This window comes from Pimephales promelas, chromosome 10 (genome assembly GCF_988280905.1).
Source record: "Pimephales promelas chromosome 10, fPimPro1.hap1.1, whole genome shotgun sequence".
NCBI lineage: Eukaryota > Metazoa > Chordata > Actinopteri > Cypriniformes > Leuciscidae > Pimephales > Pimephales promelas.
In genome coordinates, this window is record NC_142778.1 from 698,495 (window position 1) to 715,215 (window position 16,721).

The 16,721-nt window shown below is 38.2% G+C and overlaps 1 protein-coding gene across 4 annotated transcripts in view; it reads left to right on the plus strand.

Moving 5' to 3' along the window:
• Positions 1-612: 612 nt before the first annotated feature.
• cd276 (CD276 molecule) overlaps positions 613-16,721 on the plus strand; it is a 64,555-nt gene continuing 48,446 nt past the window's right edge. For 3 of the 4 annotated variants that reach the window (XM_089135252.1, XM_089135250.1, XM_089135251.1), the window contains exons 1-2: positions 614-865; positions 11,982-12,118. In XM_089135252.1, the coding sequence (XP_088991378.1) occupies positions 12,073-12,118 (46 nt within the window). In that variant the 5' untranslated portion in view covers positions 614-865; positions 11,982-12,072. Of the gene's footprint in view, positions 866-11,981; positions 12,119-16,721 lie in introns of all 4 variants that reach the window. The other variant, XM_089135253.1, reaches the window with a different exon arrangement.

Below are 16,721 nucleotides of genomic sequence, written 5' to 3' on the forward strand. Positions count from 1 at the left end.
TAGCAGTGTAATGTGGTGTTCGGGAACTTTTGTGATTTATTATCTGGGTCTGGATGAAATGTAGACGTGACTCTGCACAGCCTGATGTTTAGATCTGTGAAATTAAACTATTAATTTAAACCGGTCGCAGTTTGCCTGCAGTATAATAAAAACCCCAATGAAAAAAAACAAACAAACAAAAAGAAACAAACAAGCAATTAGGAAAATATGCCACTTTGCATATATTTAATAATATTTTTATGTAACACTTTATTTTACAGTGTCCTTGTTACATGTAGTTAGTAACAACAGTAACCCTAAACCATAATTCTAACTCTATAGTAAATACATGCAGTTAATTATTATATTACATATTACAACTAATAATAATATCAATGGGCCTATATATATATATATATATATATATATATATATATATATATTATAGGCCAACTTATAGTAAATATGAAATAGTAAGCATAATCAATTTTTGACTGTTATTATTATCAATGTTACAATTGTAATAATAATAATAGTACAATAGTAATGTTACATCATGAGTAGACTTTGTGTTCTCCAATTTTTAATTTAATTTATTTTTTATTGCATTCTCCAGTAGGGTGACGTCATGAGACGGGAGCGAGCGCGAGAGTGATGTAGGAGTGGTTTCTCTCTCAGACACATTAAACCATCTCACAGAAACGCTATTTCACGAAGCTTTGCCTTATATTCATAATCACAGCAGCTTCCAGGCGTCACCCACGCGCAAACACAGGAATGACAGAGAATAAAGTTCGTCTCGAGTCTCCTCGGATCTGCTAGGTCATTATCCACACAGCTGGATTAACGGAGCTTTGTCCTGGTCCAACTTCTCCTCGCTGGAATGGTAAGTTCATTAAAAATGTCTTTCCGAAGCAGATGCATGCTGGGCATTTGGGAGAAAATACGGCTCGGTTTATGCCGCATATGCCGAGTTTTATACGGTTTATACAGCATATGCAATGGAGAAAAAAAAATGAATGAAAGGAGTCAAAATGTAAGTTACATATAGTACAGTGACGTCATGGTGCTTTAAAAACAATCGTGTTACTTTTATTTGTGCCATATTTCATAACTCACTTGTTGGTGGTTTGCTTTATTGAATCAAGGCCTTCAGCTTTTGTGTTTTAAGGTTTTAAGATCCTCTAAAATCCAAAAGTGAGTGTTGTTTGGCAAGGCCAGGTCTTTGTGTGAGTGTGTGTGTGTGTGTGAGTGTATGAAGCTCCTCCACCACACCCTGAGCTCTGGATCTGAGCTCTCACACACACTCATCTCCTGTAGATCTCCCTCAGACGTCCTGTAGATCTAGATCTCCCTCATCGTGTCTGGTGTAACGCTGCATCTGTAATACATCAGATCATGTTGTGGGTTTACTACGCCGGGTCTAGACAAACTCTCAAACTTCTGAGACTGTGGGAATGAGATCAGCCTGTAAATTTTTACAAATTAAAAGTTAGCTCTTTGAACACCTGATATGAGCTCTCCGCCTCTAATTCGTTACTATCCTGTTGTAATATATTGTAAGAGTCCATCATGAATTAAAGCGATGTTTCACCCAAAACTGAACATTATGCCATCATTTACTCACCCTAAAGTTTTTCCAAGCCTGTATGAGTTTCTTTCTACTGTTGATCACAAAAGAAGATATTCCGAAGAATGTTTGTGACCAAACAGTTGTTGGACCCCATTGACTTCCATATGGGGGAAAAATACTATGGGAGTCACTGGGGTCCAACAACTGTTTTTATACAGGTTTGGAACAACTTGAGGGAGAGTTATCGAAGCTGGTTTCCGTCACAGAATAAAAAATAAAAAAGGTAATTATACATTTTTTTCTCACAATTCTGACTTTTTTCTCTCACAATTGCTTGATATAAAGTCGCAATTGTGTTATAAAATCCGAATTGCGTGATATAAAGTCAAAATTGCGAGTTATAAAGTCCAAATTTTGTGATATAAAGTAGAAATTGTGTTATAAAGTCCAAATTGTGTGATATAAAGTCACAATTGCGAGTTATGAAGTCCAAATTAAGTGATATAAAGTTGCAATTGTGTTATAAAGTCCGAATTACGTGCTATAAAGTCGCAATTGCGAGTTATAAAGTCAGAATTGCGTGATATATTCAAAATTGCGAGATATAAAGTCCAAATTGTTTGATATAAAGTCAAAATTGTGTTATAAAGTCCAAATTGCGTGATATAAAGTCGCAGTTGCGAGTTATAAAGTCCAAATTAGGTGATATAAAGTTGCAATTGTGTTATAAAGTCCGAATTACGTGATATAAAGTCGCAATTGCGAGTTATAAAGTCCAAATTGTGTGATATAAAGTCCAAATTACGTGAAATAGTCGCAATTGTGTTATAAAGTACAAATTACGTAATATAAAGTCACAATTGTGAGTTATAAAGTCCAAATTACGTGATATAAAGTCGCAATTGCAAGTTATAAAGTCCGAATTGTGAGATATAATTGTAGTAAATTATTGTAAATAGTTTTTTCTCGTAACAGTATGTTTATATCTCACACTTTGAGAAACTTTGAGAAATAATGGCAGAATCGCAAGATATAAATTCCCAATTGTGAGGTAAAAAGTCACAATTATCTTCTGAAAGATGTTTTATTGTGTGGCGGAAACAAGCGAGAGGACATGATGAGAGGAACGGTCCCTTTAAGACCTGATCAGCCCTCTCAGATTTGATCATTGTGTTTCTACAGTAAATAGTCATATTATACATGTAATACCTGGCGGCAGCTTGTCATTATGCGCTGAGCAAGTAATAATACTGGGAGAACAGCCGTGAAGATTAATGTGCTTGTTTAAACTTGATGCCATGCGTCTGAACAGTTGATAATGGAATTAAAGGGTTTGTTCAACCAAAAATGATCCCATGATATACTCGCCCTCAAGACATGTGTAAATGACTTTATTCTTTCATCATAAAAGTAATCAATATGTCTCCAGGGTTTATTAATAAAGGCCTTCTGATGCGTGAGTGTAAGAAAAATATCCATATTTATAACTTTATTAACTATAATGACTGGCTAACGTCAGAGTCGAGTGACCTCTGACCCGACAGATCTGTCAACACTTCAATATACAGTACACTTTACAATATGGTTCATTAGTAAACATTTTTAATGAGCTAACAATGAGCAATGCATTTGTTACAGTATTAATTAATCTCTTTGTTAATGTTAGTTAATAAAAATCCAGCTGTTTGTTCATGTTAGTTCACACTGCAGTAACTAAAGTTAACAAGTACAACCTTTGATTTTAATAATGCATTAGTAAATGCTGAAATTAATTTGAACTAAGATTAATAAATGCTGTAGAAGTATTGTTCATTGTTTATTCATGTTCACCTTATTGTAAAGTGTTACCGAAACCTGTTTTTTTAATGTGATTTACTTCCAGTAAATCACATTAAACTGACTTTGCATGTCTGTTACATATTTAGCAATGTTATATTTTGTGTTAAAAATAAATAGTTTTGTAATTGCTTTTATTGATAATTATGGTTTTATTGTTAAATATTATTATTTTTTTTTTTGTAAATTAAGATGCATTGCCACAGTTTTAGTGGTAATAGTCTAAATGTGACAATAATAAAAGGTCGTATTTGCTCTTTTCCCCCCCCGAGTGTTTCCGGCCGATGAACACAGTCTGAGGCGTCCTGAGATTCAGAGAAAGATCTCCGAGAATAAAGTTCCTGCGCTCTATAATGTGTGGAGTTTAGTCGGTTTTCCTCATGAGGAAGTTGCAGAGTCTGTCCGCATGTTTCCGGCTGATGTCAGGGCCAGTGTGTGTTCATGGTGAAGGGGTGACGTGTCTCGTATTACACACACTGAAGAGTTCAGTCCTCTGTTATACAGTCATATTCACACAGTTATATACTGTGGTATAATCGTGCTCAGATCCTGATGGTGTTACAGCAGACATGTGGATCTGCAGCTGTCCGTGTCCGTCAGTCTCTCAGATAGAAACTCAGCTTTATAAACTTATCGACACACACACTTCCTGTTTGGATGTGTCAGCACAGGATGGAAAAACCCTTTAAAGTCTGACTTTAGTTTTCCAGTGAAGAGAAAAAAGGAAAAAAGAGGAAATGAGTAGAATGCAGAAATCATCACCATCTCTACAGGAAACATCTATCTATCTATCTATCTATCTATCTATCTATCTATCTATCTATCTATCTATCTATCTATCTATCTATCTATCTATCTATCTATCTATCTATCTATCTATCTATCTATCTGTCTGTCTGTCTGTCTGTCTGTCTGTCTGTCTGTCTGTCTGTCTGTCTATCTATCTATCTATCTGTCTGTCTGTCTGTTTATCTATCTATCTATCTATCTATCTATCTATCTATCTATCTATCTATCTATCTATCTATCTATCTATCTATCTATCTATCTATCTATCTATCTGTCTGTCTGTCTGTCTGTCTGTCTGTTTATCTATCTATCTATCTATCTATCTATCTATCTATCTATCTATCTATCTATCTATCTATCTATCTATCTATCTATCTATCTATCTGTCTGTCTGTCTGTCTGTCTGTCTGTCTGTCTGTCTGTCTGTCTGTCTGTCTGTCTGTCTGTCTGTCTGTCTGTCTGTCTGTCTATCTATCTATCTGTCTGTCTGTCTGTCTGTTTATCTATCTATCTATCTATCTATCTATCTATCTATCTATCTATCTATCTATCTATATATCTATCTATCTATCTATCTATCTATCTATCTATCTATCTATCTATCTATCTATCTATCTGTCTGTCTGTCTGTCTGTCTGTCTGTCTGTCTGTCTGTCTGTCTGTCTGTCTGTCTGTCTGTCTATCTATCTATCTGTCTGTTTATCTATCTATCTATCTATCTATCTATCTATCTATCTATCTATCTATCTATCTATCTGTCTGTCTGTCTGTCTGTCTGTCTGTCTGTCTGTCTGTCTGTCTGTCTGTCTGTCTGTCTATCTATCTATCTATCTATCTATCTATCTATCTATCTATCTATCTATCTATCTATCTATCTATCTATCTATCTATCTGTCTGTCTGTCTGTCTGTCTGTCTGTCTGTCTGTCTGTCTGTCTGTCTGTCTGTCTGTCTGTCTATCTGTCTGTTTATCTGTTTATCTATCTATCTATCTATCTATCTATCTATCTATCTATCTATCTATCTATCTATCTATCTATCTATCTATCTATCTATCTATCTATCTATCTATCTATCTATCTATCTATCTGTCTGTCTGTCTGTCTGTCTGTCTGTCTGTCTGTTTATCAATTCAATTCAATTCAATTCAAATTGCTTTATTGGCATGACTGTACATATTACAATATTGCCAAAGCTTGTAACACATAGCATAGTGAAGACATCAATAAAAACAAAGTATTATAACAACTTAAATTGAAATGTACAAATTAAATTAATTGCAAAAAAATAACAGTGTAACAGATTATAAATTCTATGAACGTTTGATACCACAGTGTTTTAACATATATATACACACATACACACATTACTGAGGGTCACTGTGGTGGACATTAGGGAGACACACTGAGGTCACACATTCACACACATTCACCTACTGTCTCTCAGGCTGTGGCACGCACACACGTATCTGGCAGCCAGTGCTGCGGTCTGTCCCTCTCCTAGTATTATCTTTATCTGCTCTACTTCAGTCATGGCTGTAAAGTTCTGTATTAGTTTATTAAGTTTATTGAAGTAGAGGTCTCTGATCGAGCTGTATTTGTGGCAGTGGAGGAGGAAGTGTGTCTCTGTTTCGATCTCTCCTGTCCTACACTGAACACACACACCCTTTGCTCTCGGGGTAGCCAGCTCTTTCTGTGTCTGCCGGTCTCGATGGCTAGACTGTGTTCACTCAGCCTGTACTTGCTCAGGATCTGTCTCTGCTTTGTGTCTCTCACACTCTGGAGATATTCCTCCATTTCATAATTTGATTTCAGATTTCGATAGAATTGTAGTTTACTTTGTGTTTTGGTTTCCTGATCCCAATGTTCCAGATATGTATTTTTAGACTGTTTAGTAATTTTGTTTATTCTGATGTGTGTGTGAGGAGCAGTGCTGGTCTGAGACTGGTGAGTGTTAGTACGGTTAGTCGGGTTAGTGAGTCTCAGGACCAGCTGACTGAGGAGACTCTTTTCGGGGTTCAGTTCTTGGGTCTGTAATGCTTTAAAATGTAGCGATTCTGTGGGACTTGATTTTAGATGCATCCAGAATTTGAGGGATCTTTTTTGCATATTAATAATCAATGGGAATCGGCCTAATTCTGCCCTACACGCATTATTGGGTGTTTTCCTTTGTAGTTTTAGTATCATTTTGCAGAATTCTGTGTGTAGGGCTTCTGTTGGATGTCTGTCCCATCTAGTGTAGCTCTGATCACTGAGTGGACCCCACACCTCACTTCCATACAGCGCAATGGGCTGAATCACACTATCAAAGATTTTACACCAGATTGGAATCGGTAATTCAGTGTTTTGGAATTTCTTCTTAATGGCGTATAGAGCTCTGCGAGCTTTATCTTTAAGAGCATTCACTGCCAGACTGAAACTCCCCGATGCAGTGATGACCAGGCCGAGGTAAGTGTACTGCATCGTGTGCTCTAGGCCGGTGCTGCCTAGACTGAACTGGTATCTGTGTTCCTGACATCTGGGCTTCTTCTGAAAGACCATAATGTTGGTCTTTTTGAGGTTGACTGCCAGGGCCCAGTTCTGGCAGTAGTTGTGCAGCAGGTCCAGGTGCTGCTGTAGTCCCTGTGCAGTGGGTGACAGCAGCACCAGGTCGTCTGCGTACAGCAAGAGCTTGATGCTCTTGTCCTGTAGGGTGAGTCCAGGGCCTGTAGACTGCTCCAACTGCACCGCTAGTTCATTAATGTAGATGTTGAACAGCGTTGGACTCAGGCTACAGCCCTGCCGCACTCCTCTCTTTTGGGTAAAGAATTTTGTATGTTTGTTGCCAATTCGAATTGCACATTTGTTGTTCGAATACATTGATTTTATAATGTCATAGACTTTACCCCCTACACCACTTTGTAAAAGTTTGTAATATAATCCGTTGTGCCAAATAGAATCAAATGCTTTTTTGAAATCGACAAAGCATGCAAATATTTTTCCGTTTTTGGTCTGTTTTACGTGTTTATTGATTAGGGTGTGTAGGGTGTAAATGTGGTCAGTAGTTCTGTGTTTTGGAATGAAGCCAATCTGACTCGGGCTCAGGACATTGTGTTCGTTAAGGAAGCTTACAATTCTATTGTTTAAAATACTGCTAAATAACTTCCCCAGATTACTGCTCACACAAATGCCTCTGAAATTATTAGGGTCTAATTTATTTCCACTCTTGTGAATTGGGGTAATAAGTCCTTGGCTCCAGATGTCAGGAAAACAGCCTGAACGGAGTACGATGTTGAACAGTTTGAGCAGCGCCGCCTGCAGCTCCGGTGTGCTGTGTTTCAGCATCTCACCTAGAATGCTGTCAGGACCACAAGATTTATTTCCTTTTAGGCTTTTGAGTTTGTTTGCCAATTCTTCCTGTGTAATTGGGAAGTCAAGTGGATTTTGATTATTTTTAATTGTCTCTTCATAAGTTTGTAGATTTAGTTTGATCCGATTATAATTGTCATTGAGTTGTTTTGATGGGATTTCTCTGTATAAGTTTTCAAAATGATTTGTCCAAATTTCTCCATCTTGTATTGGTAGGTCTTGTGGTTTAGCGGTGCTCAGATTATTCCACATATCCCAGAACTGATTCTGATTTATTGAGTGTTCTAATTCTTCTATATTTTTGGTCAGATGGTGTTGCTTCTTCACTCTAATTGTGTCTTTATATATTTTTAGTTTTGAAAAGTATTCAGTTCTTAAGTCAGTGTTGTTTGGTTCTTTATGTTTCAGATTTGATAATTTTCTAAGTTGTTTTCTCAATGTTTTGCAGTCTGAGTCAAACCATTTTTCATCTTTTGGAGTATTTTTTGTGTATTTTTTGCCTTTCTTTTTCAATTCACTTTTCTGTGCTGCTTTATTAAATATGTTATTGATTTCATTTGTAGCCGAATTAACACCATCTTTAGTTGTTTCGAATTTCTTAGTAATAAATGTGTTTATTTGATTTTTTAGTTCTTCAGAACTGAGGGCTTGGACAAACTTGTCTGTGCTGTCCGGAGCCCATTTGTATCTTTGCTGGACCTGATACATTCGGCAGGTTTCCAGTCTGTTTTGTTCTGGTGTGTGACGCGTTTTGATATAAATGTTAGTTTGGTTATGGTCAGAAAGCGGAGTTTGCTGTTTGACAGTGAATGCATTGAAGGAGGATGGGTCCATGTCAGTGATGGCGTAGTCAACTACACTAGCTCCAAGACCTGAACAACACGTGAACCTCCCTAAAGAGTCCCCTCGGATCCTGCCGTTGAGTATGTACAGGCCTGAGTCTCGGCAGAGCTGCACCAGCTCTCTACCAGTTTTATTTACTGTCTGGTCTAGGTTGTTTCTCGGTGGAAGTTTTCCTGTGATACTCGGGGGGTCCTGGCCAAAGACATACTCATCACCCTTTGGGTCTATGTCATCAGGTTCAGATCCAGTTCTTGCATTGAAGTCTCCACACAGCAGCACATTTCCCTGGGCCTGGAAATGGCTGATTTCTGTGTGGATGTTGTTGAGGTATTCCTCCTCATGATAAGGGGAATCCGCTGGGGGAATGTAGATGGCGCAGAGATATATTTCTTTAGTAGAAATGCCAATTTGGTTTATTTTTAACCAGCAATGAAATTTTCCAACTGAGACTGTTGAAATGTGTTTGGCCAGATCCTCCCTGTACCACACCAGAACTCCCCCCGAGTCTCGTCCACGGTGGACTGTACTTATTTTGACTGAGGGGACAATCACTTCATAGTAGCCTGAGGGACAGTAGGTAAGCGCATCATTTCGACACCAGGTTTCAGTGAGGATTATGATGTCAACATCTTTTATATGTTTTAGAAATTCTGGGTCTGTACTTTTAGAACCAAACGTTGAAGAGTGAAGACCCTGAATATTCCAGCAACTTATTTGAAATGAACGCATTCGTATTCTAAAAGATAAACCTATTTAGTGAGACAGAGAGAAGATAATTTAAAGTAGGTTACCTGTGAAAATATACATGGTAAACAATTTACATTAGTGCAAAATTATACGTATATATATATATATATATATACATACATATATATACATACACATTTTTTTTTTTTTTTTTTTTTCCTCTCTAGTAGAGCACTGTGTGTTCTTATCTGTTCAGGAGCTGGTTGCACAGTGTTTGCAGCATCTCTCTGATCTGGCTCAGTTCGCTGGCAGGTGTGGAGGTGGAGGTGGTGGGTGGAGCAGGAGGCCGGGCTAAAGCTTCAGCGTAGCTCTGTGCTCTTGGGTGGGGGGATTTCTCTGTGTGTGTGGAGGGGGTTGGTTTCTTCTTCCTAATGGGGACTTGATGGCCAGCAGGTGAACGTGGAGTTGGTGACTGCAGGTTTACAGGTGTGTAGTGATCCATAGGTGGGTGTGAACGTGGTGGAGGATGTGGGATGTTTGTCCAGCTGACGTCTCTCCTCATCGGGGTCGGGGGGGTGTGTCTGGGCATGTAGGGTTGAATTGGCCGGTAGTGTTCTGGAGTCGGTAGCAGATGTCTCGGTGGTGTTGGGGTGCGGCCCAGGGCTGCATCTTTAAGGGCCCTTGCAAAAGTGCGCACTGCATCTCTGTGCAGGTGGAGTCCGTCGTACAGGTGGTGGAGGCCGATGTGGTGGTGGTGGACCAGGTGCACGTTTGGAAGTGAAGAACATCTGCGGGAAATTTCAGTGTTGATGTTGTGGATAATGTGTGGTGGTGTGTCATGTCGTGGGAGAAGTGTGGAGATAACAATCCGGGATTCTGGGAATTTTTTGCTGGTGGTTTCTGCCATTTTCCTGACAGCATCTGCAGTGTTGTTGCGCAGCGAGTGGAGGTCATTGGTCCCAGTGTGGATTATGACACATGAGGGCTGTCCTGGGAAGTCTCTGATGATCTGGTGGGCGTGGCCAGTTGTGCTGCATCGTTTGGCAGAGACTTTCTGATGTGGAAAAAGTTTCTCTGGGTCTAAGAACTTCCCATTAGAGTCCATGAGGAGGAGAATATCTGGATCAGGTTCTGGAGGGGGGGCAGGGGGGGGTTGAGTTTCTGCAGGTGTCTGTGTGTTTGTGGCAGGCTCACTGTCTGTGTTTGTGTAGTCTGTAGTAGGAGCTGTACTGTAGTGACGTGTGTTGTCTTCTGTGTTTTTCTGTAACTGCTTTCTCATTACTTGCAGCTGTCTGGAGAAGCTCTCTTCTTTTCTCTCGTTGTCCTCCTCTAGCTTGCGCATCTGTACGCGGAGAGTTTGGTTTTCTCCTTGCAGTTCCCTGAGAGCTCTGTTGAGTTCAGTGATGGTAGAGTTGGTGTCTTTCTTTAGCTGTCTGAGCTCATCTTTGAGCGCTTGGATGGAACTGTTTGTGTTGCATGTGTCTGAAAGTTTGACTTGAGTGTGTTCCCTGAATTCAGCGAAGTCCAGTTCCAGTAGAGCTAAACTGTCTCTCAGTCGCCGGTCTGATGGTGCAGGTGAAAGAATCACTGGGCCTTCCTCCTCAGAGTCTGTGCTGTTTGCATGAGGTTCGTCTCTCTCTTCCTCTACTCTGGCCTTCAGCCGGGGGAAGATCTCCTCGAATGAGTTCAGGCTTGCCTCATTGCCTTGCAGAAGGAAGGTGCCTTTAGTATAGTAGGTTATGGTGAGTATTGGGTTGTCTGTGTCAAGCATTTCATCTTTGCATATAGTTAATCTTCCACCTCGACCAATTCCTTCTTTAAAAATGTTCTTGAATTCCTCACAGATGGCTGATTTCCATGCAGTTATCAAAGTGGTGTAGAAGATGAGGTTGTTCTTGATTCTTCTCCCATTAAGTTGAATGTAGTCCGCATACAGAAGATCAGGGTTGTCTCTGAGAGTTTTCTCTTTGTGTTTTTTTCTGGCCTGTACACTTCTGCACTTCTCCGGGTAAAGCACCTCCCCCGTGCACTCTGTTTGCGCCAGGGTTGCCATGGTGATCGGGCTGGGCACTGAGCCAAGACTGCAGCTAACTTAGCTTTTAGCTTGTAATAATGAGAGATTTTACTCTAATAGATCAAAATATACAGTTTTTGTTTAAGATTTTTGCCAGATGAAGCTAATCTCTCTGTTTAGTAACTGAATATCAGAAGTTTTTCAGCTGTAGTTCCTTTAAGAAAGCCTTTCAGGTTTTGGAGGGAAAACTCCAGTTAGCTGTTAGAGTGGAGACTCAGAGGCTGGATGCTAACCCACAGGTTCAAGTCTTCTTTCTTGTATTAAAATGTATTTTATAGGGAAAAAAATAGTCTTTACCCGAGTCCAAGTTGTTCTTCTGTTGTTTTTTCTTGTTTGTTGTCGTTATCTCACTCTCTGTCTCATTCTTTGGTTCATTCTTTTATAATTTTTCAGGAGCTCATCTTTAGAGTGGCTGATCAGTGGCTGCTCCTGTAACCGATCGTCTATATCGTTTATCTATCTATCTATCTATCTATCTATCTATCTATCTATCTATCTATCTATCTATCTATCTATCTATCTATCTATCTATCTATCTATCTATCTATCTATCTATCTATCTATCTATCTCTGTCTGTCTGTCTGTCTGTCTGTCTGTCTGTCTGTCTGTGTTTCGTCTGCATGTTCACTGTATCGGAAAGGTCAGGATCCGGCCCATACATCATCAAACGTTGACCCTTTCACGCCGGCACATTGGGAGCGTCGGTTTATTAATATCTGCAGTTTAACAGCTGGTCATGTTCACTAGACATCTCTGAAGGTTTGGCCTGATCTCTCTGTTCACACACACACACACACACACACACACACACACAGGTCCAGGTTAATCAGTCTCTCTCTGTTTCCCCCCGCAGTGCCGTGATTGAAGGATCTGCCCCGCTGTTACACACACACGGACTGACACACACTCTGGGTCGGATCACACACACTCGCCTGGACGTCGTCATGTTGGCTCTCGTGTTGTTCGCTCTGCTGGCTGTCCGCTCTCACGGTGGGTGAAGCTTCTCTGATTAACCAAAGATCACAACCTGGAAACTGACTGTGCCAGGCCTGTACTAATGCCCTCACATTAACTAACACAGATCGAAATGAATAAACAGTGCAGGTGGACAGAATCATGGGAACACGACCATTCAAAACTTTTTTATAATACTTTTATTCAGCAAAGCGGCATCAAATTGATCAAAAATTCAAAAAAACAGATCAAAAACAGTATACATTTCTAATGTTGAAAAAGATAAAGATGTTTTCAAAATCAAATTTTTCTTGATCATCAGATCCTCATATTAGAGTGATTTCTGAAGGGTCATGTGACACTGAAGACTGGAGTAATGATGATGAGGATACAGAGGATTAAATTACACTTTACTGTATATTCACATTGTAATAATATTTCACAAAATTACAGTTGACTTTGTACAACTAAATGCAGCCTTGGTGAGCAGAAGAGACTTTAAACATTAAATAATCTTACCAACCCCAAACTTTTGAACAGTAATGTATCCATATTATGTATTATTCTTATTTCATATAGAAATAAATATAGTTTTATTGTGGAAATGATAATATCCAAAAAAACTAAATTAGAAAACCTGATGCGGAAGGAAAACAAGACACTAAACTGAGCAAAACTCACTCACACACACACACCTGGTAACAGAAATGAGGGAAGCTGACTCCAGAACAGAGACTTAGACTAAACATAAAAGTCCAAAATGATACACAAAACATTAGGTTATATATATCTAATATCAAGCATAACATTGATATGTTCTGAAATGTCCCATAAAACTGGTGAGGTATCTGTGAAATTGGCTTCATAGACGCACAGCATGAAAAAAAGATGGGATCTTTCCCAATTATATATATATATATTAGGGCTGTGCAAAAATGAATTGCGATTAATCGCATCCAAAATAAAAGTCTGTGTTTACATAATATATTTGTGTGTGCTGTATATAATTATTTTGTATGTATAAATACACACACATGCATGTATATTTAAGAAAATGTGTCATTCATATATAAAATGTTTATATTTATATAATATAGATTATGTATTTATAAATATATACAGAATTTAAGCGCAAATAATTCTTAAATATATACATGCATGCATAGGTATTTATGTATACAAAATAATTATATACAGCACACACAAATATATTATGTAAACACAGACTTTTATTTTGGATGCGATTAATCGCAATTAACTTTTGCACAGCCCTAATATATATATATATATAATTATATATATCCGGAGTTACATTTGCATAAAGGGATTCCTGTGTAAGATTGGTTTCAAAATGAACTCTGTAATGTATTAGTATCTGCCTCTTTGGTAAAAAATGTAAAACTGCCTCTCTATGAAAACAGACACACTCACACACACACTGCTGTGTAAAACGAAATATTATGTAGGAAAGTTTAAAATCAAATCTGTGCATTTTTAGGTTATTCTCCATAGACCTGCAAACCTGGAGAGAAAAGAGAGGAAGACAGAGAAAAGGGTTTTTCCTTCTGGCTCAGTGTGTGTGTTCATGTGTGTGTGTGTGTGTGTGTGTGTGTGTGTGTGTGTGTGTGTGTTCGGGTGTGGCGTCTGGAACTCAAGCCACAGTCATGGCTCTGTTTCATAGCTCACAGTTTAATCCTCGGTACAGAAGTGGATGGTGACGACGAGCTTTATTCCTCAGAGGATCCTCAAAATACGTAAGGAGGATCTAAAATACAATCCAAGAAGTTTCTCAACTTTTACCTTTCAGCAGAAGAGCGTAACTCAATATACAAGACATGAATTGGGTCCTAGGATGTATGAGCTCATATGCTTTCATATTCTCATTCCCAGTTTCTCCATTTGTCTGTTTCCAGCACACACAGTAGTTATAGCTGAAGGCCTGCGACCGGACGCGTGCTAAAGCCGCGGTTTAGAAAAGTTAAAAACTTTACAAAAATCACATTCCATTTTACAGGAAAATCTCAGAAAAACTAGACAAGTATTAATCACGATTAATCGCATCCGAAATAAAAGTTTGTGTTTACATAATATGTGTATAAGTATATCAGTACACCGTGACCTAACCACGCGATACGATCCCAGCCAATCAGAAGAGCGTGTGGGCGGAGTCTCTCTGCAATAAAAAATAATAATTTTTCCCCCAAATCGTTCAGCTTTAGTGTTCTACTTTATCGTTCGGCTTTAGCATTCGGCTTTATCGTTTGGCTTTTGTGTTCGGCTTTATCGTTCGGCTTTAGCATTCTGCTTTATCGTTCGGCTTTTGTTTTCGGCTTTATCGTTTGGCTTTAGCGTTCTGCTTTAGCTATCAGCTTTAACGTTCTGCTTTATTGTTCGGCTTTATCGTTCAGCTTTAGCGTTTAGCTTTATCGTTCAGCTTTAGCATTCTGCTTTAGCATTATTTTTTAGCGTTCTGCTTTAGCGTTTTGCTTTAGTGTTCAGCTTTAGCGTTCTGCTTTATAGCGTTATTTTTTAGCGTTCTGCTTTAACGTTCTGCTTTAGTGTTCAGCTTTAGCGTTCTGCTTTAGCGTTCAGATTTATCGTTCAGCTTTAGCATTCTGCTTTATTGTTCAGCTTTAGCATTCTGCTTTATCGTTCAGCTTTAGCATTCTGCTTTAGCGTTCAGCTTTAGCGTTCTGCTTTAGCATTATTTTTTAGCTTTCAGCTTTAGCGTTCTGCTTTATCGTTCTGTTTTAGTGTTTTGCTTTAGTGTTCAGCTTTAGCGTTCTGCTTTATAACGTAATTTTTTAGCGTTCTGCTTTAACGTTCTGCTTTAGCGTTCTGCTTTAGCGTTCTGCTTTAACGTTCTGCTTTAACGTTATTTTTTAGCTTTCAGCTTTCGCATTCTGCTTTAGCGTTTAGCTTTAGTGTTCAGCTTTAGCGTTCTGCTTTAGCGTTCAGTATTAGCATTCAGCTTTAGCATAATTTTTTAGCATTCAGCTTTAGCTTTTTGCTTTAGCGTTCTGCTTTAGCGTTCAGCTTTAACGCACATCCAGACTAGCGAGAAAGCAGCAATGAGCTTCAGAAAAGTTTGTCGAGCCTCTTTTCATCTGACAGATTACAGTCCTGAAGTGCAGCCAGTGACGTTTCTTTCAGGGTCAGCTAACTATAAACTGCTTTTATGTGTCCCCTTCCTCGTGATCGATTGCATCGGAAGGAACATTGGGGGATCATTGCAGTGGCAAATGTGTTAGTGCATCCTTTTGTTTTTCTAGTGTTGCTCACGGCAGTCGGGCCTGGTGTTGCTGGTGTTTCTGAAAAGCTAATACTCTCTCGCTGTTTATTTCAGTCTGTGTGTTATATCATTTAATATAAATAAATAAATATAGACTCTTAATATTTCTGTTTGAAATTTAATTTTATTATTGCAAAATAGTTTAAATTAATGTATATGAATTATTTTCCTCTTATCAACAACAAAACCACACATGTATTTATTTGCCATAAGCAAGGCAATGGAAACTAATGAATTTAAGTCTTCATATTGTGATTACAGACACAAAGGTAGCTTCAGACAGGTAGCATTATAATTTTTATTTTTATTTGATTGATTAATTATAGCTCTAAATATTTAACAGTCAGGCTCCAATCAAACATAATAATTCCAGTCTAATAAAAATAATAATTTTGTTATTAGTACAATAGTAATAATATAATTGTATTCCTTGTTGTGCTGTCTTTAGTTACGTTTTGAAAAGTCTCCGCTGACATCATCAATAGAATGTTCAACTGTCACAATGTAACAGACAGCGATGACATCATATAGATTTTACATTTATACAGAATTTAAACCAATAACCAGAAGACTGCATTTCCACCGCCAGTATTTGCAGATCCAGTCGTCTTCTGCTTCATGATCCCATTTCCGCTTCGTCTGTTTCTCCACTTCATTGCATTTTGTAAAACTGTCATCTTTTTTATCTCCACACGGCAGATTCTGTGCCGCCCGTATCTCTGAAAGATGGATATTTATGAAATGATATTTACACAGTGAATGTCATTATGTTTTGACAATATCACCCTATCGGACCAATAAAGCCCAGAACTTAATCTCATACGGAGAGAGAGAGAGAGAGAGAGAGAGAGAGAGAGAGAGAGAGAGAGAGAGAGAGAGAGAGAGAGAGAGAGCAGAGAGGTGTTATTATGTTTCAACAATACACTGACACGCCCGACTCATAAATCTTATTCAAATGGAAATCAATCTCTCACATTCAGTGTGTGACGGAGAAAGCCAGAGCAATAAGGGCCGCCCAACTATTCATTTTTATTTATGACATTATTTTAATAAATAAAATACACTTTGTTTTTAAATACAGATTTTTTATTTGTATAAAACAATAAGCGTGTCTCAACAAATGTGTAATTTGTATATATATATATATATATATATATAAATTTATTTATAAATTTATAAACTAAATATTGGTGAGTCCAGAAAATGTAATGTAAATATACATAATTGTGGACATAAGTTTTAAATACACTAGTCTAGTGTACACACAACATTTAACCCAACAGCCTGGTTATTATAGTGATTACCCAACGATTTAAAAATGACCCAACATAGTGACCCAAATATGTG